Consider the following 23688-nt stretch of genomic DNA (forward strand, 5'->3'; position numbering starts at 1 on the left):
AGTATTACTAGTCTACAACTTCCTTTATCTCACATTATCATTTAATCATAGTGTAGGTGATGAAACCTGACAATGATTAACTACCAAGCTACAATAGATTCATATAACCCCCTATACAACTGAAAGATATATAAAATACACTTCCATCCAATTATGATGCTAAAGTATTTTTTCTTTTTTTTGTAAATTAAAGTTTTGTTTCCAGGATAGTGATGAAAGCCAATACAAAAGGAACCATATTTTCAACCCATGCCTGTTCCATGCCCCTCCCAGCAAGACCCATTTCACTTATATGATCCAGTATAATATGCTAACAGTCCCCACCTGAGAAGGTACTATGCAACAAAACCAAGAAGGTCCATGTCTCTGAAATATCAGGCATGCATTCTCAACCGGTGACTCAAAACTCTATCCCAAGCCGATAAAGCCATTTCCCCTACCCTTCTCTAAAGTACCCCTGAGATGTCCATATGTCAAAAGTCTTTGAAAATCTGATTGATAGGCAACTGTCAACCACTGTTTCCATGTATCTACATGTGATTGGGTAAGTCTCTGAGCTGAAGTGTGTTCTATTTCCAATAAATAGGGAAATACTTGTTTTACAGTGTATAGTGAGGGATTTATTTTATCTAGCCACTGGTGTGGTGGTATTGTTATGGACAAAATACTTGAATGGATAAAATGTCTATTTATTCTGTGTATCTGTATTCACTGTGTTAAACTGGCTAAAAAAGTAACTGCCTTCCCTTCCCCCCCCTCCCCCTTGTGTGTTTGTAACCGATGCTACACTATCCCCTCTCATCCTGCTCCCCCTCCCATCTTGTAACCAAGATGGAGCTGCTTCCCTTCCTAACCCCTCCCTGCTTCCTTTGTTCAAGTAAAGGCTCTCTCTAGAAACATGCCATGTGTAGTAAAATGGGGCTGGGATACAAAGAAAAGTCATGTGATGATGCTGGGGTCACGCCCTGTAGGGTGGGTTTAGACAAGACCCCTTAGACTGTTAACCAATTGTTAGCATTGTTGAATGTATGCTTTATGTTAACTGTGACTCTGTACATGATGTATTTCTGCTTTAAAAGGGGATCCCACCCCTTGGAATAAACCATTCCTCAGGTTTTTCATTAACCAGATGCTCGTGTCTCCGGTGTGAATTACTTATAGGAGCGTGCACGCAATTCAAATTTGGAGGAGTAGATAGACAAAATAATCAAACATTTGAATTTGATCCAAAACAGTATGATGCAAGAGAAAAGGGGTGGGCTAAAAGGTGGAATGGTTGTAAGAAAACCTCTTCAAGATGGCACAAATGGCCTCCCAAAATGGTGTGTTCTTATGGCCTGTGACAGACCCATCCATCTGGACTTAACATACTGTGTTCGTCTGTTTTGCCATTTGCCTGTATTCCCCGTTCGTATGTCGACCACGAGGCGGCGGCCATTTTGACTGTGCGAAAGCCCAGCGGTGTTCGACGGTTATTCCATGGAACTCAGAACGGACACTTAATCAACCGAACACCGCTGAGGCCATCCAACTTCCCTTCTGCATCGACCGGGATATACGAACTCCGGCCGTTCGGGAATGTTGGCAGCACGAATAGACTTGAACTCAGATAGCCGTCCCATGGAGTCAATCGCATACCGAAAGACTATAACAGACTTTGACTCCATGGCGATTGAACTATACGTATGGGATCTGAGCGCTATTCGTCAATAATATGCACTCAGATCCAGGCTATCTGGGGATGGGTTATGCGAATACAAAATGTTCGGCAGTTGCAAAGTTATGTATTTTAATGTCTTTTATAACTTGAAGTTAAAATGGCGATGTGCCTCTGCTCGAGGAGATAATTGAGTTACTTCCCAATTATCTCCCGAGCAGGGGAAAGGAAACTGTGATGCATGCTGGGAATACTGGGGGGATGTATGTCTGAAATGTCCCCATGTCCTTCTATTATTTCAGTCTTCCATTTGGTCCCCTAGGGGAGTGTCCACCAAGTGGGAGACCTGCATAAATATGTGCAGGTAGCCCACAGTAAAGCCAGTTCATGTTTTACCCTCATAATGGAGCTTGGTCTCGTTATTGGGGGGGATTTTATTACCAGCGACTGGAGACTGCTTATGGGGATTATATGCCGCTTAGGACCTATTGCCATTCGGCTGTAAGTGGCGATTCGTACGATTGGAGCTCGGAAGGTACCGTAACAACTGGTGGCAAGCGACGGGATGATCCTCAGCGCCTAAAGAGACCACTACGACCAGGATTAAATGTACAAAAGTACAATACCAAAACCTGAAAAGAGCGACCCTAAAAGACTTATTAGAACAAAGAGGCAGACAGGCCAGTAACCTCAAGAAGAGGGACATTATTGCGTTATTGCTGGAAATGGATGGAGTACCAGTGGCAGAGGGAACCAATGGACCCAGCCCAGACGACAGAACCCCCGAGGAGGCAAGATTTGACCGGGCGGTAAGAATTAGGCTGGCCCATTATGGTCCCAACCCATCTGCAGAGATTATCACCCAAGTCCAAGCCGCTGTGGAGGCCAACCTGCTGCGCCAAAGCGGTGCTGCAGCAGCCCCAGTCACAGCAGACCCGGGGGACAGAAAGAAAGTGCCATTTGCAGCATTTAAAGCCTTCAGTGAGACAGAAGGAGAGATTGATGGGTACCTTGCTGATTTTGAGCGGCAATGTGCCCTACACAAGGTACCCCTGGAAGACTGGGTTACTATATTGTCCGGCAAGTTATCCGGCCGGGCCAGCGAGGCTTTTCGGGCCATTCCTGATGAGGAGATCGGGGATTATGTGGCCGTCAGGGAAGCTTTACTTTCCCGGTATGCCGTTACACCCAAGGCATACCGGAGGAGGTTCCGAGACACTGCTAAAACAACTGGGGACTCCTACGTTGAATGGGCATGTAAGGTACACCGCACAGCTGCCCACTGGATGGTGGGGTGCCAGGCGGTGTCGGGAGAAGAGGTGCTACAGATGTTCCTATTAGAGCATTGCTTCGACAAATTACCAGCAGGGGTCAGAGAGTGGGTAAGGGATCGTAAACCCTCCACTCTACATGAAGCAGCTCGCCTGGCGGATAATTATACCGATGCCCGCAAACTGGACAATTCCATCAGCAAGGCTCCCGCCAGAGTGGAATACAAACCAGCAGCTACCATTTATCAGCCTCCAATGAATCGGCCGTCTGCACCCCCCCTGTCTACCCAGTATCAACGTCCACCCCGGTTTAACTCCCGAGAGTACTCCCAACCCAGTCGGTGCTACCTGTGCAATCAGATAGGGCACAAATGACCAGAGTGCCCGATGAACAGTGCAAACCAGAACCAGTCCTGGAGGAGACCCGACCACCTCTCCCCGCAGCTCACTGTGTAGGGGAAGAGGAATGCTGGGGCATCTTACATGAGGCAGACCCCGTTCAGGCTGTCCACCAGGATAACAGACAGCACCACCGACAAAATGTAAAGGTCAACGGAAGGGAGGACAGTGGTCTACGAGATACTGGTGCAACCCTGACTTTGCTCCAGAAGCACCTGGTGTCCGAAGCTCAACATACCGGGGACACGGTTGTAGTACGAGTAGCCGGGGGTGCAGTATTTCGTCTACCCGTTGCCCGGGTACATTTGGATTGGGGAGTGGGCGCTAGACACGTGAATGTGGGGGTCATCAAGGATTTACCCGCTGATGTTATCCTTGGCAATGACTTGGCTCCCCTTGTTTCGGCCTACGCCCCCATGGGTTCCGCTGCAGTAGACGCTGTCACGACCCGTGCCCAGACCCGTGCCGCCGAGACCTGCCCACCTGCTGCTGAGACCCAGGTAAGACTCTCTACCCCGACTTGTACCCTAGACCAGGCCCCGTTAGGCTGGGATACCCCAGAGATGTACGGGAAAGAAACTAGGGGCGACCCGACGTTAGCCAAGTACAGGGCCAGGGCCGACTCTGGGGAAGAAGGAGTAGATGGGGAACGCTACGAGTGGGTGGGGGATAGGCTGTACAGGATCCCAAAACCATCCCATAAACCGAGTACCCCTCCGCAGAAACGACAGCTAGTAGTACCTGCTAAGTATCGGCAGGAGATTCTGCGGATTGGGCATGATGTGCCATTAGCGGGCCATCTAGGTTCCCACCGCACAGCTCATAGAATCACCCAAAACTTTTTCTGGCCCAATTTTAACCGAGATGTGCGGATTTATTGTAGCACGTCCGACACCTGTCAACGGGTAGGTAAGCGGGGGGATCACCGAAAGGCTAGGCTTCAGTCGATGCCTATCATTGGAGAACCCTTTTCCCGCATAGCCGTTGACATTGTGGGTCCACTGGCCAGGGCTAGCCCCTCCGGTAAGAAATACATTCTTACCATGGTGGACTACGCCACACGTTATCCAGAGGCAGTAGCGCTGTCTAATATAGAGGCAGAGACGGTTGCTGATGCCCTGGTTAAAATTTTTACTAGGGTCGGGTTCCCTCAGGAGATCCTCTCTGATCAGGGAACTCAGTTTATCGCTGTGCTTACCCAGCAGCTTAGCTAACCCTATCATCCACAGACTAACGGTCTCTGCGAACGATTTAATGGCACCCTCAAACAGATGCTGAGGACCTTTACTGACACTTGCAGGGACTGGGAGCGATTCCTGCCTCATCTGCTATTTGCATACAGAGAGGTGCCCCAGGAATCTACTGGGTTCTCCCCAATTGAGTTGCTCTATGGGAGAAGGGTCCGTGGACCTCTAGATCTCATTAGAGGACACTGGGAGGGGGAGACAGAGCAAGAGGGGACCCCCATAGTGCCATATGTCCTGGAACTCCGGGACCGCATGGAGAAACTATCCCTGATGGTAAGGGAAAATCTCCAGGTGGCCCAAGGGAGACAGAAGCGATGGTACGATCGGGGTGCCTGACAGCGGGTCTTCCAGGTTGGGCAGAAGGTTCTAGTGCTCAAGCCTGTGAAGGCGAACAAGATGCAGGCATCTTGGCAGGGCCCGTATAAGGTGTTAGCTGAGCAGAGAGAAATTAAGCAGCGATTTTCATCTGTCGCTAAGCCCCGCTCTCAATATTTTTAAAAGCTATGTGTATGTATAATGAATATGTGAGACTATTAAGGTGATGTTTGTGTTAGGGGGGGTTACACATAATTGTATACTAGATTAAGCATTAAGACCTGTTCCAAGCTAAGCTGCTTATGTATTGCACTGTACTTGTGAAAGACAGATTGGACAATAAATTTGCTTAATTCAGAGAGAGAGAAAGTGGACATGACCTTACCAATACGTTCCATTTTCTTTACAAGATCCTCTGCCGGTCCCATCAGATTTATCGATCTGAAGATACTGATTGCCACTTGTAAAGCTTTATCCTTTCCATAAGTTTTTATCAGATGATTCTTTGTGTCAAGGGAGTTTGCATTTTCCAGAGGTCCACGTGGAATGGGAGTCTTACGTTCATAGGTAAAATCTGACAATTTATCCTTAAAACGTTTGAAGTCATTCATTGTTATATTATCCAGAGCATAAATCAGTAGATCATCAGCTGTCTCTGGTACTTCCCCTGTAATTCCTTGCCACCAACCTGAGGGGAATAAATAGACATGATCTGTGAGATGGTTATAGATATTGGCAGGTCTGGTCTTCACATCAGTAGACTCTGGGTGGGACAACAAGTTCCACAGTGCTGTAAAATATAAATGATTTACAAACAAACTGACTAGTAGGGAAATTTATATGAAACAAGACGGTAATGAGAGTCCTGATCATGACAGATTCCACAAAACATTGTGGTTTATTTACTAAAATACATATTGTAGTGAAATGAAATAAAATTAAAACATTTAGGGAAACCAGCTGGGACTTTAGGCGAGTTGGAGATTTTAATTAATATTTTTTAATTCCCTATAGTTTCACGTTTAGTAAATAAACCCTAGTTTTTAAGAGCTTTTGGACACTCTTTCTAACTGCCTCTGTCCAGTTTAGGTGAATTTAACATTGATAACTATGGATTATTGATGTCTGATACCCTGAGGTCCCTGGATACCACTGAGAGCTCCCACACAAGATATTAAGTTAAATCTGCGGATAGCACCTAGAGACTATTAGAAACATAACCAGTGACTACACTAAGCTGTAGCCAGGCCAGACACGTCCATAAGGCGGCACAGGCAGCCGACTTAGGGCACCACAGTGTGGGGCGCAACATTCAAATCCCTAGCCCCTGGCCAGAGACTTGGATTTTTAAATATCTCTGCAGAACAAAAACAGCTGGTGCTATGGCACTCTGTTGAAGCCCAACACAATGCTGCAGGACCTAACTGAGGGTTTGTAACGCCCTGCAGCAGTCTGCAAAGCCCATCCCAGGCTCTCAATCAGCCCTTCCACTGTACCTCGTGTCATTGGACCGCAAGGGAGTAGAAAGAAGCTCCTTTTTTAAAGGCAGAAGGCTGCAGCTCCCCATAGGTAGGAACAGCCACAGCATGCATGTTTCTTGGTAATACAGGAAGTGAGGGATGATGTACGGCTGCCAGTAAGGGGAGTTGCTAGTACTTAGAAACAGTAGATTGGGGTACACTGTGTACTGAGGAGCTACTGAGGGGTGGGTCACCACTGATAGTATGTGTCTGCGTATATATGCATGTGGTATCTAGGAATTATAAATGAAAAAGGGTACAGGTATACAATAATAGGAAATTGTCCCAGTACATGGATAATTTTTAGTGATTATGATCGTAGAGGAAAAAAGGTACAGATTTACATAAAAAAAAAAAAAGAATTGTACCAGTATATAGATAGATTATAGTTGTTGTGTTCAGATGTATGTAATACATCTATTTTGGATAAACAGCATCCATTGTGCAAATTACAAACATGAGAATAAATATACATCTATGTTTGTAGTGGGGGCAATATAGCCGTATACAGAAATCTAGCATATAATAACCATAACATCAATGAGTTTGCACCAGTCGGTTGTGGTGTGCCGGAACCGACAAAGCAGTAGACCTGTAATAAAAGTGGGCAAAAAGAAAATCCCATAAAACGTAATTCGGGTAACCAATTTCATTTATTTAGATAAGTCACAGAAAGCTTGTCTTAATTCTTTAACGGGATTAGGTATGTAGAGTGTGTAGATGGAGGATTTCCAGCGTCCCATTGCCTTGATAATGTGAGCGGGTATGTGATTAGCAGATGCTGTAGATGCTGCCCCTATACGGAAAGAGTGACTTGGGTGTGGTAAGCCAATTATCTCCAGCATACAGAAAATGTCTCTATTCACAACAACAGTAAAAACACATAAAAATACATATTTCCTATCATACTGAACAGAACCCACAAATGCAGATAGCTTGGATCTGAGCGCTCAATATATCCAAACAGCGCTCAGATCCCAAGAACAGAATAAAATCGCCATGGGGTTAAAGTTCAGCAAGGGCCATACACAGTCCAATAGAAGTCCATAAGCCCCAAGACTGTTTTTAAAGTGCCCAATCTCCCAGGGGCCCATAGTCCCAAGGAACGAGGCTGGCAATCAGTCCCCTCCAAAAACTCCAAAAACCAGTGGTGAGGCCGCTTTCGTCACAGTCCTAGTCGTAAATTTGTTGGGACGGAGGAACCCATAAAAAGCTAAATATAGGGCGGTCTTTATTACAGTATTAGTCATAGGTTCAAAAGAAGAAGAATCTAATAAATTGGTTAGTGAGTGGAATATGTTGTTGACTATGGGTAATCTTTGCGAGGGGACGTGTGTCTCTAATTTTTTAATGCCTTTAAGTACTGTTTTCATTTGATATGAGGTCAGAAAACCTGTAGTGTTGGGTTGTCGGCTAAGCATGTGGTGCTGAATGCCCGTAAGGTACAGTTTTATAGTATTGAAGGATAATTTAAGGTTGATGTGGCAAAAAGAAGTGAAACCTAATATTGATTCTAAAGCAAGCATGTCGTGGATGTGAAATTCAGTGACACATTTCTTGAATACGTGAAAGACCCTATCCAGGGCGCACGGGCTCTGGGGGCGCAATATTTCAGTGACCGGCAGGAGGAGAGCTCTCCCTCCTGCCGGCCACAAATCTGGACCCACGGCGAGGCAGTGCTGTGATCAGACACGGCGAGGGAGCTCTAATCTCACCGCTCTGCTCCCTTGCGCGCTGTTGATATGACGTCATATTCCCGCTCCCGCGGCATCAGCAGACAGCCTGCGAGGGAGCAGAGCGGTGAGATTAGAGCTCCCTCGCCGCGCCTGATCACAGCACTACCGCACGCCGCCCAGCAGCCCCACTGGAATGATTCATCATCCACACCAGCTGTGTATTTCTAAAATACAATAATGAATGTATGTGATGTGTCTGTGTGTGAGTGTCTATGTCTGTGAGTGACAGGGTGTGTGTCTGTGAGTGACAGTGTGTGTGTCTGTGAGTGACAGTGTGTGTGTGTCTGTGAGTGACAGCGTGTGTCTGTGAGTGACAGTGTGTGTCTGTGAGTGACAGCGTCTGTGTCTGTGAGTGACAGAGTGTGCGTCTGTGAGTGACAGAGTGTGCGTCTGTGAGTGACAGCGTGTGTGCGTCTGTGAGTGACAGCGTGTGTGCGTCTGTGAGTGACAGCGTGTGTGCGTCTGTGAGTGACAGAGTGTGCGTCTGTGAGTGACAGAGTGTGCGTCTGTGAGTGACAGAGTGTGCGTCTGTGAGTGACAGTGTGTGTCTGTGAGTGACAGTGTGTGTCTGTGAGTGACAGTGTGTGTGCGTCTGTGAGTGACAGTGTGTGTGCGTCTGTGAGTGACAGTGTGTGCATCTGTGAGTGACAGTGTGTGTCTGTGAGTGACAGCGTGTGTCTGGGAGTGACAGCGTGTGTCTGTGAGTGACAGCGTGTGTCTGAGTGACAGCGTGTGTGCGTCTGTGAGTGACAGCGTCTGTCTGTGGGTGATAGCATCTGTCTGTGGGTGACAGCATCTGTCTGTGGGTGACAGCATCTGTCTGTGAATGACAGCGTCTGTCTGTGAGTGACAGCGTGTGTGTCTGTGAGTGACAGCATCTGTGAGTGACAGCGTGTGTGTGATTGAGTGCATATGCGTGTGTGTCTGTGAGTGATTGTATGAATGTGTGTGCATGTGAGTGTATGAGTGAGTCTGTGTCTGTCAGTGACGTCTGTGTGTTTGTCATTGAGTGTGTGACTGTCAGTGTGTACAGAGTGTAGCAGAGCGGAGCGCGGTACAGGAGCTTCTGTTTCCTGTACCTGGCAAGACTGACAGGAGGTGCTCACAGAGAGAGCACTCCCTGTCAGTCCGGCCGGGTACAGAAAACTGAAACTCCTTTAGCGGATCTGCTCCGCTTGGCAATGCAACAGTAGAGGTAGGAGGCACACCAGGAAGGGCAGTGTGACCACTAAAGGGGTGTGGGGTGCACCAAGGGACAGGGAGGGAATGGGAGAGAAACACCAAGAGACAGGGAAAAGAGGGGGGAGGGGAGAAGAACACTAAGGGACAGGGGAGGGAAGGGACCACTAATGGTCGGGGAGGGGAGAGGGGCTGGTTAAGAGGCACATAGGTGAAGATGTTTTTTTTGGGGGGGGGGGGGTGGAAAAATGCATCTTCGCCTTTGTACCTAAAAATCCAAGCACCGGCCCTGGCCCTATCATATGTGTTCCTGGTGTTCACTGAAAGTGCAAGGTGAGAAATGTGAAGTGCGTGATTTAACAAAGCCTTTAATCCATTATCATGTCTCGAATAAGTTGGGTAGGAGTCGCTAGTCTGGAAGCGGTGGGTAGTGTCCAGAAGAAAGCCTGAAAACGAAACCGAGACAAGTGATCAGCACAGGTGTTTGTGTACCCCGGAACGTGGATACATGTGATAAAGAATTGACAGGTGGCCGCTACCCATGTGAGTCATGTTAGGAGTCTCATGATTACCAGGGATGCCGACCAGCCTTTATTGACTATATGGCATGTGGCCATATTATCCGAGTAACACCTAACCGTGTGACCGGATCAATGTTATCCCCAGGCAATGGCCGCCGCCACAATTGGGTACAACTCAAAGCTGAGGTCTCAGAAGTTGGGCAGTGATTTGACTTCGGTCAGCCATGGTCCCCAAAGCCACTGATCTCCCCAGATGGCTGCAAAGCCTGTATTTGCTGCGGCATCTGTCCACCACAGTGTAGGTGAAGTGTCAGAGGTGGGTGGTATGAACATGGCTCGCTCGTTCCAAGAGGTGAGAAAAAAAACCACATGCTAAAATCAGAGGTTGCGTGACCATCTAACGTGATGCGTGAAGTGTCGGAGGTGATTTGTGGAAATAGGGATAGTAGATGGTAAATGAAGGATCTCTACCTTGTGGTATGATCCTCATGGCAAAATTGAGCAACCCCAGCAGTGATTGCAGTTCTTTCCAGTTGCAACAACCTTGTAGTAGGTAGTGTTCTAGCCTAATAAAAGTTAGTGAGGCGAACATAGTCTGTTTGGGTTACGTTAGAATTTGGTAATCACACAGTAACTTGTGTAGGTGTGATTTATAGGCCCCCAGGACAAATAGAAGAGTTAGATAATCTACCAGTTGAGGAAATAGCTAAAATGACAATGAAGGGGGAAGTTATCATGAAGCGTGACTTTAATCTTCCTGATGTGAATTGGAAAACAAATATAGCTGCTTGTGCCAGGAGAACACATATTCTAAACTCCCTATGGGATTTTCTCTAAAACAAGTCGTTGAGGAGCCAACTCGTAAAGAGGCCATACTAGATTTAGTGTTAACGAATGGAGATTTAATATCAGATATTACTGTAGGTGAAAGTTTAGGATCCAGTGATCATCAGTCAGTGTGGTTTAATATAAGAACAGTGACTGAGTCACACCACACAAAAACAAAAGTTTTAGACTTTAGAAAAACACTTTACGGGTAAACCGAGAATATGTGTAAAGGAGTCATTATCAGACTGGAGCAATTTAAATGGAGTCCAAGAGAAATGGTATTATTTAAAAGTTGCACTGCTGAAGGCAACAGAAAATTGCATTAGGCTTGTCAGTAAAAGCAAATAATTCAAGAAACCACTGTGGTACTCCGCAGAAGTGGCCAAAATAGTAAAAAACAAAAAGTTTGCATTTAGTAATTATAAAAAAACTAGAATGAGGAAGACAGAATGATCTATAAGATTAGGCAGAAAGAGGCTAAGAAGTTATTAGAGCTTCCAAATCACACACAGAAGAAAAAATAGCACAGTCAGTAAAAAAAGGGACAATACATTTTTTAGATGCATAAATGAGAAAAGGAAAGCAAAATAAGGATTAGTTAGATTAAAAACAAAAGAAGTAAGATATGTAGAAGAGGATAAAGGTCTAGCTGACTGCCTTAATGAATATTTTTGTTCAGTATTTACAGATGAAAAGGAAGGAAAGGGACCTCAGTTAGGAAAAAGGACGAATTAGTCATTTGTTACATGTGAGTTTACAGAGGAAGAGGTTCTATTTCAACTATTAAAAGTAAACACAAATAAGTCAATGGGACCTGATGGAATACACCCAAAGTTATTAAAAGAGCTTAGTGGTGTACTAGCAAAACCATTAACTGATTTATTTAACCAATCATTGTTAACAGGAGTAGTCCCAGAAGATTGGAAGTTAGCAAATGTTTTTTTTTTTTTTGTAAATCTGTTTATTGAAATATAGCAAGTGTATCAAATCGGCTCGCAGGCCGGAAAAAAGGGTACATTATTTCCATAGGGTAACAAGATAAACATTAAAGCATGCGGTTCAGCAAAGTACAAGCAGTCATATCATGTCTAGTCGCAATCTGAGGTTCTGAGTGTGTGGTTGGTTACATATGTTATGGCACCTATCCCCAGAGAGGGGGTGAAGCGGATGTTTCTCGTCCAAGGTTGGTGTATTCGCACAGATAGACATAACCATGTTTGTAAGCATGACAAGCTACCATAAACTTTGCGTTCGCTTCAGGTGATAAAGTTACACATATTGTGAGTAAATAAGAGAAGAGAGAGTTTAACAAACTACAGACAAATTCAAAAAATATATGTAGGTATGCGTGTTCCCAACGTACTGCCACTCTTATGTCGGATACTGCTTGCGTTCGTAACCCGCTCGTTGTAGGCTAGGTTAACACAACTTATATACAGTCATCGTCTTCAGTTGTACAGAGTCAGTCATACCCTGTCATGTCATAGGAAAGGGGGGCCAGGTGGCCAGGTGAGAAGAGCATGCCAATTCGGGTCAGGAGGGACAGAGCGGAATAGAGTCTAGAAGGGCTATGGTCCAGGGTTCCACTGAGTCGTATCGGGCATATGTGATAGAGCATCAAAGTTAGGACCTCTTCTGCGTCTTGGACGTGCGTCAGATATGCTTCTATGTGTGCAATAACGCTTACGTATCTTTTTCTGTTGAGTTTATCATCCTGTTCCCCGTCCCTCCCCAACTCTAAACACTCAGTCCACAGCCCTCGTCCGAGATGGTTAGCGAATGTTGTGCCCATTCACAAGAAAGGTAGTAGGGAGGAGTCGGGCAACAAAAGGCCAGTAAGCCTTACTGGGGAAAGTGATGGAAACCATATTAAAGGATAGGATTGTTGAACATCTAAAAACACATGGATTTCAAGATCAGAGGCAACATGGGTTCACTTCAAGGAGATCATGCCGAACTAATCTTATTTATTTTTTTGATTGGGTAACTAAAATAATAGATCAGGGTGGTGCAGTAGACATTGCTTACCTATATTTCAGTAAGGCTTGTGAAACTGTTTCACATAGATGGCTTATCAATCCACTGCAATCTTTAAGTTTGGATTCCAATATTGTTGAATGGGTAAGGCAGCGGCTAATTGACAGGCAATTAGTCAATGGAGTATATTCAAAGCTTGGGCTTGTCACCAGTGGGGTACCTCAGGGATCTGTACTTGGACCCATTCTCTTTAATAGTTATATTAGTGATATTGCAGAAGGTGTTGATGGTAAGGTAGGTCTTTTTGCTGATCATATGTAGATATGTAACAGGGTTGATGTTCCAGGAGGGATAAGCCAAATGGCAAATGATTTAGGTAAACTAGAAAAATGGTCAGAGTTGTGGCAACTGACATTTAATGTGGATAGGTGCAAGATAATGCATTTTGGACGTAAAAACCCAAGGGCAGAGTGCAGAATATTTGATAGTCCTAACCTCAACATCTGATTTAGGGGTGATTATTTCAGATGACTTAACCCCTTAAGGACACGTGACATGTCATGATTCCCTTTTATTCCAGAAGTTTGGTCCTTAAGGGGTTAAAGGTAGGCATACAATGTAATAGAGCAGCAGGAAATGCTAGCAGAATGCTTGGTTGTATAGGGAGAGGTATTAGCAGTAGAAAAAGGGATGTGTTCATGCCATTGTACAGAGCACTGGTGAGACCTCACTTGGAGTATTGTACGCAGTACTGGAGACCGTATCCCCAGATGGATATTGATACTTTAGAGAGTGTTCAGAGAAGGGCTACTAAACTGGTTCATGGATTGCAGGATAAAACTTACAAGGAAAGGTTAAAGAAGTTTAACATGTATAGTTTGGAGAAAATACGAAACAGGCAGGGCCGGGTTAACATAGGGGCTGATGGAGCTGCAGCTCCAGGCCCATGGAATAGGCCCATTGATTAAAAAAAAATATGTTGTACTTTATTTTTTTACACACTACTCTTAGGGTTGCCACCTGGTTGGCATTTCTCCGGTATTTGAGGCTGCCTGCCTAGCCAATGCTGGTATTGCAGTAATACCGGCAATACAAATGTCAGTCTCAGTATAAACTGAGATCAGATGCAATAGTGGTACCGGCCAGAGTCAGGGATAGGAAGTTACAGCATCTCCCTCCCTGCCTCTTTCTACTCCCTGATCCGCGGGGGAGCAGCTCTGCCCAGAGAGTCTAGACAGCAGCTCTCAGCTGCAGAGACAGCCTACGGCTCAAGTGGGGGATGGGGGGAAAGGCTGCAGGGAGACATGGGGACACAGACACTATTGGTCACTGAGACAGTAGGGGACCGGGGAGACATGTGACACTGGGAGACCTGGGGACACTGGGACGGTGAGAGACTTGAGGACATTGGGACACTGGGGGACATGGAGACCCTGAGACACTAGGGATACAGTGGCCCCATGTCGCTCAGGGGCTCTAGTCTCTGGGTCCCCATGTCTCCCAGCCAGTGTCTCAGTGTCCCCATGTCTCCCAGTGTCCTTGATGTCTGTGTCCCTAGTCTCCCAGTGTCCCCTAATGTGTCAGTGTCCCAATGTCTGTGTCCTAGTGACATGGGGACACTGGGAGACATGGGGACACAGACACTAGGTGATACTGAGAGACATGGGTACACTGAGTGACTTTGAGACCCATGTCTCCCAGCCAGTGTCCCTAGTGTCTTTGTCCCCATGTCTCCCAGTGTCCCTTGTGTCTCTCAGTGTCAATAGTGTGCCAGTGTCCCTTGTGTCTGTGTTTCCTAGTCTCCCAGAGTTCCCTAGTCTTCCATTATATGTGTCCCCATGTCTCTCAGTGTCCGCTAGTATAAAATAAAAAATCTCAGGCACTTTCATAGATTTAAGCAGGTTTATTAAACACCACAACATTTCGACCTGTACCCAGGTCTTTATTAAGTCTCCAATGTCTCCTATGTACCACAGTGTCTCAGTGCCCCATGTCTCAAAGTGTTCCAAAGTCTGGGGACACAGACACTGGGAGACATGGGGACACAGACACTAGGGGACACTGGGCGACATGAGGGCACAGAGACATGGGGACACTGGGGGAGACATGGGGACACTGGGGGACTTTGAGACACGAGGAGATACTATGAGACACTGTGATACACAGGGGACACCATGATATATAGGGGACACTGGAGACCTGGGGACACTGACACTGGGAGATTAGGGAACTGTGAGACTAAGGAATACTGGAAGACATGGGGACGCAGACACTGAGACACTGGGAGACATGAGGACACTGAGAAACTGGGAGACATGGGGCACTAGGGGGCACTGGGAGACATGGGGACACTGTGATACATAGGGACACTAATACACTGGGAGACCTGGGAGCAATCCATATATACAGTAGAATCAAACTGTAAGTAGTTTTTGGGTGATTTTACAGAATTATCGCTTATGTCACTCCTTGTGATTTACATCATGTGATGTCATGCATACAAAATGTATTATGTAAATTAGTAAGGCCAGTATTTTTTTTTATTTTTTTTTCAAGAAAGGTGGCAACCCTAAGTATGGAAACTTAAGAAGGATGTAGAGGAACAAAAAGTGTGTGGACTGGCTGACCATGAAATTAGTTGAGGTAATGCTTACTTCGGTCTAACACTGTGGCATGTTCCATTTCTTCTACAATCACTACATACATATTTTCTTTGTCCAAGACTATATACCAGGAGCTTCTGCCTGCAAGTAAGAAGGTAAGGGGACAAGTGTACATGTGACTGCTAGGGGACAGTCCTTAGAAAGAGTGGAGTGAGTGTATCACTAGAAACATTTATGCCAAGCTCAGGGTGTTGTCTGTATAGTATGCCCTTAGTTGGCCAGCCTGCATGACTGGCAGGCTGCCTGACATGCATTCATGCCAGGCTGTCCTTCAAATTCTTTGGGCAGACATGTCCCGTTTTTAAGTATGTTTGCCTCTTTCGGCAGTTCTGGTTACGTGATTTGCGTCAGTGGCCCACCCTTATATCCTGTCCATAGACTTCCTGCTTCACTGGACACTGCTGTTAGGGGGTATGGATTTACTTGAAAGGTGAAAATGTGAGATTAGCATAGGGTATGTGTTTTCTTATAGCTGCATCCTATGAGTTTCCCTCCAGCACCATCTTTATCAGATACATGACGCTTGGGAGGTAAGACTGTTTTAGTGTTTTTGGTAATTCCCATCTTAATTTTGTAATTCCCATCTTAATTGTCAGCACCAGGCCCACTGGGCTCTTAATCTGGCCCTAGAGACAGGGGGATATGATAGAAACATTTAAATTTATAAAGGGAATCAACATAGTAAAGGGGAGACTTTATTTAAAAGAAGAAAAAAACTACCACAACAAGAGGATATAGTCTTAAATTAGTGGTGCAAAGGTTTAAAAATAATATCAGGAAATATTACTTTACTCAGAGGTTGGTGGATGCATGGAATAGCCTTCCAGCTGAAGTGGTAGAGGTTTACACAGTAAAGGAGTTTAAGCATGCGTGGGATAGGCATAAGTCCAGGGACTAATGAAAGTATTTAGAAAATTGAGCAGACTAGATGGGCCGAATGGTTCTTATCTGCCGAAACATTCTATGTTTTTTATAACTAAATGGACATTTTACATTTGTATTCTTATTTTTAATTTAAGGCATAACTAACCAGTGTTGCTACTTTTGCCGTGGATTTGAAATTTACTTTAAATTAATTTCTATATAAATGAAGTGCATGCCTCTCCCAAAGTGGACATCTCCCATGTAGAGAGTCCTGGTGAAGATCACTTGCATAGGGAAAATGCAACACAGAACAAGAAAGGCAGGGCTTGAAAAATTGTGATGTGTATTCTGCTTGTAGTGTTGTATATTTGGGGTATGTTGCCTGTGCTATGTTATCGTGTGTATGTGTAGTTTCTGCTTGTAGTATTGTATGTTTGTAGTGTTTCAGGTCTATGGAGATGCTTCTTAACCCCTTAAGACCGCAGGACGTTCTATGCCGTCCTTATTTAGATGGCTCTAAAATCCGCAGGGCGGCATAGAACGTCCTGCGGTCTTATGTACTTACCCGGTCGCCGGCGATCCCACGCCGGCGATCGCGGTATGGGGGACTTACCTGGGAGCCCAGGGAGTCCCCCTCCGTCCTCTTCGGCCCCCCAGGGCCATGTGATCGCGAGGTCCTTGCAAGGACCCCGCGATCACATGGACAGCATAGCCGTCCAAGGCAGTGCCAGCAGGGGGAGTGCCTGTAATGACAGGTACTCCCCCTGCTGTCTGAAATTCAAATAAAATCCATTAAAACAGTGTAAAAATAAGATTATATATACTTAGATCATATATATTTATTATATATATGATCTAAGTATATATATACACATATACACATATACACATAAATATACATACACTGTCTACATGTATTTTAATATTAATATATACATAATTATATATATTAATATCAAAATACACGTACAATGATATTGATTAAATTTATATATATTTTTTATTATATATATATTTATATATAATAAAAATAAATAAATATATAAATACGTTTAAAAAATAAAATAAAAAAATAATACAAAATAAATAGATAAAAAATATATAAACATGCGAAATTTCGTTCTAACTGTATTTTAAAATTAATATATATATATTGATATCAAAATACATGTAGAACGAAATAATATATCTATATACATAAGTATATACGTATATATCACTAAATATATACCTATATATAAATAAAAATAATAAAAAAATTATATACATATATATGCACACATATATATATACACACCTATATATATAATAATTCTACGCATATATTTATGTAATAATTTTACATAATTAGGTCATTTTATTAATTACAATTAGCGGGACCTGCCTGACAACCCATGCTGAAACTATAGGGAATTTAATTTGCTAGCACTATATTTAACCCTGTAACTTTCCAAGACACCATAAAACCTGTACATGAGGGGTACTGTTTTACTCGGAAGACTTTGCTGAACACAAATATTAGTGTTTCAAAACAGTAAAATATATTACAACGACGATATCGTCCGTGAGAGTGACATTTTTTGCATTTTTCACACACAAATGGCACTTACACTGATGATATAATTGTTGTGATACGTTTTACTGTTTTGAAACACTAATATTTGTGTTCAGCGAAGTCTCCTGAGTATAACAGTACCCCTCATGTACAGGTTTTATGGTGTTTTCAAAAGTTACAGAGTCAAATATAAGGTTTGCGTTTCAGTTTTTTCACATTAAAATTCGCCAGATTGCCTTTGAGACCGTATGGTAGCCCAGGAATGAAAATTATCTCCATGATGGCATACCATTTGCAATAGTAGACAACCCAGGGTATTGCAAATAGGGTATGGTTTTTTTTTTTAGTAGCCACTTAGTCACAAACACTGGCCAAAATTTGCGTTCAAATTAGTTTTTTGCATTTTCAAATATTAACACTAACTTTGGCCAGTGTTTGTGACCAAGTGGCTACTAAAAAAGACTGGACATACTCCATTTGCAATACCTTGGGTTGTCTACTTTTGCAAATGGTATGCCATCATGGGGGTAATTCTTATTTCTGGGCTACCATATGGTCTCAAAGGCAACGTAACCAATCTGGCGAATTTCAATGTGAAAAAACTGAAATATGTAACATGCTATATTTGACCCTGTAACTTCCCAAAACACCATAAAACCTGTACATAGGGGGTACTGTTTTACACGTGAGACATCGCTGAATACAAATATGTGTATTGTATTGCAGTAAAAGCAAACAGTATTATGACATTCACAGTTAGAATGTCACGTAGAACTAAAAAAATTAAAAAAATCTTATTTTCTCTCATTTTTGTAATATTTTTTTCATATTAAATTATGTTCCATACCTAAATATTTGATGTTAAACGAAAGCCCTGTTTCCCCTGAATAAAATGATATATAATAAGTGTGGGTGCATTTAATATGAAAGAGGTGAATTACGGTTGGACAGACATGTAGCGCAAATGCAAGGTTTTGTTTACGTTTTTTTGGATCACAACTTGTACATTTGGCTGCGGTCTTAAGGGGTTAAGGTAATGAGTGTTTGTGGGGATGCAGATTGTGGTGTTGCGTGTCTATTTGGATGTGTGTGGTGGACATTAATTGTTGTGTTGCATGTTTGTTGGGATGCTGCTTATGGTGAGTGTTTGTGGGGATGCAGATTGTGGTGTTTAGTGTTTGTAAGTATGCTGCCTCATATCTGTACATATGCTTATGTTGAGGGGACACTTATTGTGGTATTGCATGTTTTTGTGGGTGCGGCATATGCTATTGTATCTTTGTAGGCATGCTGCTTGTGTATGTTCTGAGTCTGGGGAAAGGCTGCTTGTGGTTCTTGCCATGGGAATAGTTTAGATATTTAAAATCAGCATCCATGCATAGATTTTTAACAATCCAAGGTTGCATTTCAGCTTTCAGTATGTCTGGAGCTGTAATTACTCATGTTGCTCCTAAATTTTTTGTCACAATGTCAATAATCGACTATAAAGCACATACTAAGAAGTAAATCACTATAAAGCACGTACTGAGAAGTAAATCCTAAAAAGGCACTGAGTATAGGGGTACGTGTAGACCATTTCCAGGTACAGTATTCTCTATAATCAGTTGTGGAAAATGCTTGAAAATAATGTGTGGGGAGTCAAAGCTGTATTTTACAATCTGATTTAAAAAAAAAATAATCCAAAAGTGATCTGACCTTTTCTGAAGAAATTCATCATGTACCGACAGGTGGGAGCCAGAGATCACATCCACTGAAAGAAATACAGGTGACAGTGAGCAGATTATCCATTACACAATGTTTTATACATATTATAATGGGGGACTGTCAGTTCCAAGATATTCATATTTCCCAATAAGTAATTATTAGCTATAGGCTAGGCTTTTATTATCACGTAAATAAAATTAACCCTGCAGTTTCGTACCTGCGAGCAAGTCTACTTACATTAGAAATGACTAATACGGTACACATTTCTCATATACCCACACGTTAAATGCACTGTGTAGGTTAGGTTACAGTTAGTTTTATTAGGTGGGTTTATACAGGGTGGGCCAGAATTCAGAGTAGGATTTTACAGGTAAATAAATTTGACGTAGTTTAATTTTTTTGTTGCAGGTACATATTTTAACTGAGTCTTGGGAGATTTAGCATTGGTAATTCACCAATGAACATAAAAATAGTGGACTTTTATGTTCAAAATGGCAGCTCCATTATTTTGATACAAAGAGGAAAATCGTTCTGATGTTGTTTCAACAGGATGGGGGTACTGCCCATACAACCAGGGCCACAGTGGCGGATAATTTCAAGAAATTCAGTTTAAATGGCTGCCACGTTCACCGACCCTTCACCTCCCAATTACTTACTGTGGGGATATCTGAATGAGTGGGTGTATGTGGACAAAGTGTGTATACTTGAGAAGATCAAGGAGAATATCCATACAGAAATTAGAACTAATGTTATAAACAATGCAATAGAAAGAGCCCAACTCTGCAAGGCGGCAAATTGAGCTCATTTAAAAGTTGTCATCGTCTACAACTACTCAAACAAATATCCATATGTTAAGCATTTAATGTGTATTATATCATTGAAATTGGTTCATTAATAAAAAAAAAAAAGGTTATTGACTCCTCCAACCCTACTCTGAATTTTGGCCCTCCCTGTATTGGATTTAAGTGAGGACTAATGATAACATATAGAAGAAAGAGGACATACTAGTGTCCATCCCCCAAAACATATACCCTACTCCCCAAATAATAATAGTGATCTGTTTAAAAAATAAATCATGGGGGCGGGGCTGAACCGCTGAACGGAAGCAAGTTAGGGAAGCTCCTGCTCTGCAGGATTGGAAAAGCGGCATTTTGGCAAAACAAAACTTATATCAGACACATAAGGGCCACCTGGAAAGAGGTGACCTTACAGGGACCATGCTGGTGCCAAATATGCTGACCTTTCTGAGAGACTTCCCCGAACATGCCCGGCGGCCTACAAACAAAACTGGTGCAGGGGAGACGGCTGTTTTCCTGACACCACCTAAAGCAGTGAACTCGACTGTTGGCCTCTGCTCCTCCCCCTATGGACCGATGGGGGTTATACCAGTCCCAGGGAGATGTCCACATGCTCCATGGCAGAGACATCAATGGAGACCTACTGCCCCTAAAATGGCAGAGATCACGAGCCCGACAAAAGCACACAGCCACACTCTATTGCCCAACGGCTGGACAACATTTTTGTTGCCTTTTGGTTCCGCATAGAGGAGCGACAGAGGGGCTCTCCCAAGGCTTCCCATCAATCTGTACCTGCTGTCAAACATGTGAAGGTTCCTGCTGTGCGGCCAACGATGGACACGCCAGTAAACCTGGGCCTAAGGAGAAGGCCCACTGCAATGGAGGCTGTCATGCCGAGTGCTCCTGCAGCAAGGAGAAATGTGGGTACAGACACCTACCAAGCCAGTGACTATGCAATTGCCCTTAACTCATCACTCACACGCACTTGCGGCAGCAGCAAGCCAATGTGGCCAAGACCCCAAAGTGAGATTCTACTTGCCTTACTGGACACTGCCATGATCCTGACCTTAGAAGGCTCCCACGCACAGTTCCAGCGGCTCTGCAGAGCAGGCATCAGCTGACCTCCCATGAGTAATGTTCCTGAACTATTAAGCCTGTCTGATCTATGATGCCTGCTGCATCAACCTTACGTCTTTGATTACCTTTTAAATGTGCAGCAAAGTGATGCATGTGATCTCAGTGGATAAATTACTCATCCATGTTAACCTAGCTTGCTTAGCAAAATGAATGCTTCTTTCCATACATGCCTAGAATTATCCTTGTGCCATTTTTGTTTATTAGCACTTAGACATGTGTCATATATGATTTACCTAACTTTACATTTAAAAATATGCAGCTTTTCCTGATACTTTGTGCAATGTATTTTAGTATGTAATTACTGCCGTTGTTTTTGCACCATGTATCACTGTCACTACATATCAGTCACATTGCGCTTTAAAAAAAAAAGACGAATATTACAAATAAATCACTTACCATCAGATGTTTGCAATCTTCTTAAAACTTCTTGTATACAGCCCCAAAAAGGTCAAATAAAAAAAAAACATAACATTCCCTTGCAACTATTAAATAAAAAAATTAAATCCATGTTGCCCACTGAGGGCTCTGCACAGAGTGAGCTTTGCTACGCAAATTCATTGAGAGCTCTCTGATTGCTTGAATTATAAGCTCTAAGATAAGTCTTAATTCTCTTAAAACTTGCGTTGTTGAAGTTTTACTTCTTGTTTACTTGGGAGTTAGTAATCAAATTAATTTATGACAATTTGGCCATTACTCTGAAACAAGAATAGGTGAGTGCAGAACACAATGAATTAGTATACAAATAAAAATTAAAAAAAGGCCTGCGTTCAAAGTCCCACTACTCCCGGGCGGCAGCAATGACCATAGTACACATCAGCCCCAATACATACAGTAAAAACCCAGTGGAAAAAGTTACTGCTCTTCCCAAATCCCTATGCATATTTAAACAAATTGAGGTTATTTAGTTACCTCCAATGGCAACGAGAGGGAATGCCCACCTGCCACGTCAAGGCAAACCTCTTAGGTGGGTCCTACACTGACTATTCACCTTGCTTCCTTGAGATTCTGGCGAAGATATTTCTAATGAGACAGAGAGGGGTATTTTTTATAAACCCCTACATGCTTATTAACCCTTAATAGGGAATGCATGAGATAGGTGGCAGCATTGTAACATAGCAATGTAATATGCATAGGGATTTTCCTTTGGTTTTTACTGTATGTATTGGGGCTGATGTGTACTATGGTCGTTGCTGCCACCCGTTGGTAGTGGGAGTTCAGCGCAGGACTTGTTTTTTTTGTATTTGTATTTACTTTTGTATCACACACGTTACAATGCTGCTGCCTATCTCGTGTTCCCTATTAAGGGTTAATAAGCATGTAGGGGTTTTTCTGTATCATTAGAGATATCTTTGCCAGAAGCTCAAGGAAGCAAGGTGAAGAGTCAGTGTAGGACCCACCTACGAGGTTTGCCTTGAAGTGGCTGGTGGCATCCCTCTCATGGACACTGGAGTAACTAAATAACCTCCATTTGTTTAAATATGCATAGGGATTTTGAAAGAGCGCAGGTAACTTTTTTTTTTTTTTTTTTTTGGTTTTTACAATGAATTAGTATGCTGTGCAATTTTAGGCACCTGTTTCAAAGAAGGATATTATGGCACTAGAATAAGATCTTGAAAATGACGCGTAGGGTTGAAACGTTGATCGATGTAGAAGTAAGGTTTTTGTTTTTTTTACATTAAACCACAAGTGAATTTATTAAGTCCTGTGAGTGTACCCTGTGTACCATATTTTATATATATATATATATATATATATATATATATATATATATATATAGAAGGCTTGGCCTGGAATTGTGGGAGGTACAACTTGCCTATATAACGCACTACAATCCACCTACCTGTCAGCGACGATCCCGGAAGTGCTTCGTTCTACTTCCGGTTCACGTAATTCAGACGCGGCGGCAAGCGAGATAGGGTCAGCAGATCGAGTTCGGGCCGGTAAACGGAAGCCTAACCGCTGTACAAGGCGGTCCCATGGGTAAAACATTAAGTTACTGCACGGGCGCTTCCAACGCCACGAGTAACATTAGTTAGAGAACCCCTTCGTCCCTCAGGCTCCCCGGCAACGTGCTAGGCTCAAAGGGACCCCCCACGTACTCACAGGGGGCACGGTACATAAAGGGTGCATACTTGCTTTCATGTCACATACCGGCTTCGTTTTTCCGTTCAGACGCTGCAATACATTACCTCCCTATACCTACGTGCGCTCCTTGTTCGAGGTAACATCTTTCTAGTCGGGGCTGCTTTCGGTAAAACCATAAGTTATCTCTGAGAACAATGTTTTTATTTATACAAGAATGTGAGTGTAAAAATTCA

General features: G+C 43.4%; 1 protein-coding gene and 1 long non-coding RNA gene across 6 annotated transcripts in view; one reads left to right on the top strand and one right to left on the bottom strand.

Annotated features, from left to right (window-relative positions):
- Window positions 1-23688, top strand: part of LOC134582550 (uncharacterized) — a 447686-nt gene that overhangs the window by 329201 nt on the left and 94797 nt on the right. The gene's annotated exons all lie outside the window — the stretch shown is intronic.
- The window catches only part of LOC134582549 (NACHT, LRR and PYD domains-containing protein 3-like), an 89793-nt gene that overhangs the window by 46991 nt on the left and 19114 nt on the right, over window positions 1-23688 (bottom strand). For all 5 annotated transcript variants that reach the window (XM_063439225.1, XM_063439224.1, XM_063439223.1 and 2 more), the window contains exons 2-3: window positions 19428-19482; window positions 5275-5577 (exon numbers count right to left, since the gene is read on the bottom strand). In XM_063439225.1, coding sequence (XP_063295295.1) covers window positions 5275-5577; window positions 19428-19449 — 325 coding nt within the window. In that variant the 5' untranslated portion in view covers window positions 19450-19482. The remainder of the gene's footprint in view (window positions 1-5274; window positions 5578-19427; window positions 19483-23688) is intronic.

This window comes from Pelobates fuscus, chromosome 13 (assembly GCF_036172605.1).
Source record: "Pelobates fuscus isolate aPelFus1 chromosome 13, aPelFus1.pri, whole genome shotgun sequence".
In the NCBI taxonomy this organism is placed as follows: Eukaryota; Metazoa; Chordata; class Amphibia; order Anura; family Pelobatidae; genus Pelobates; species Pelobates fuscus.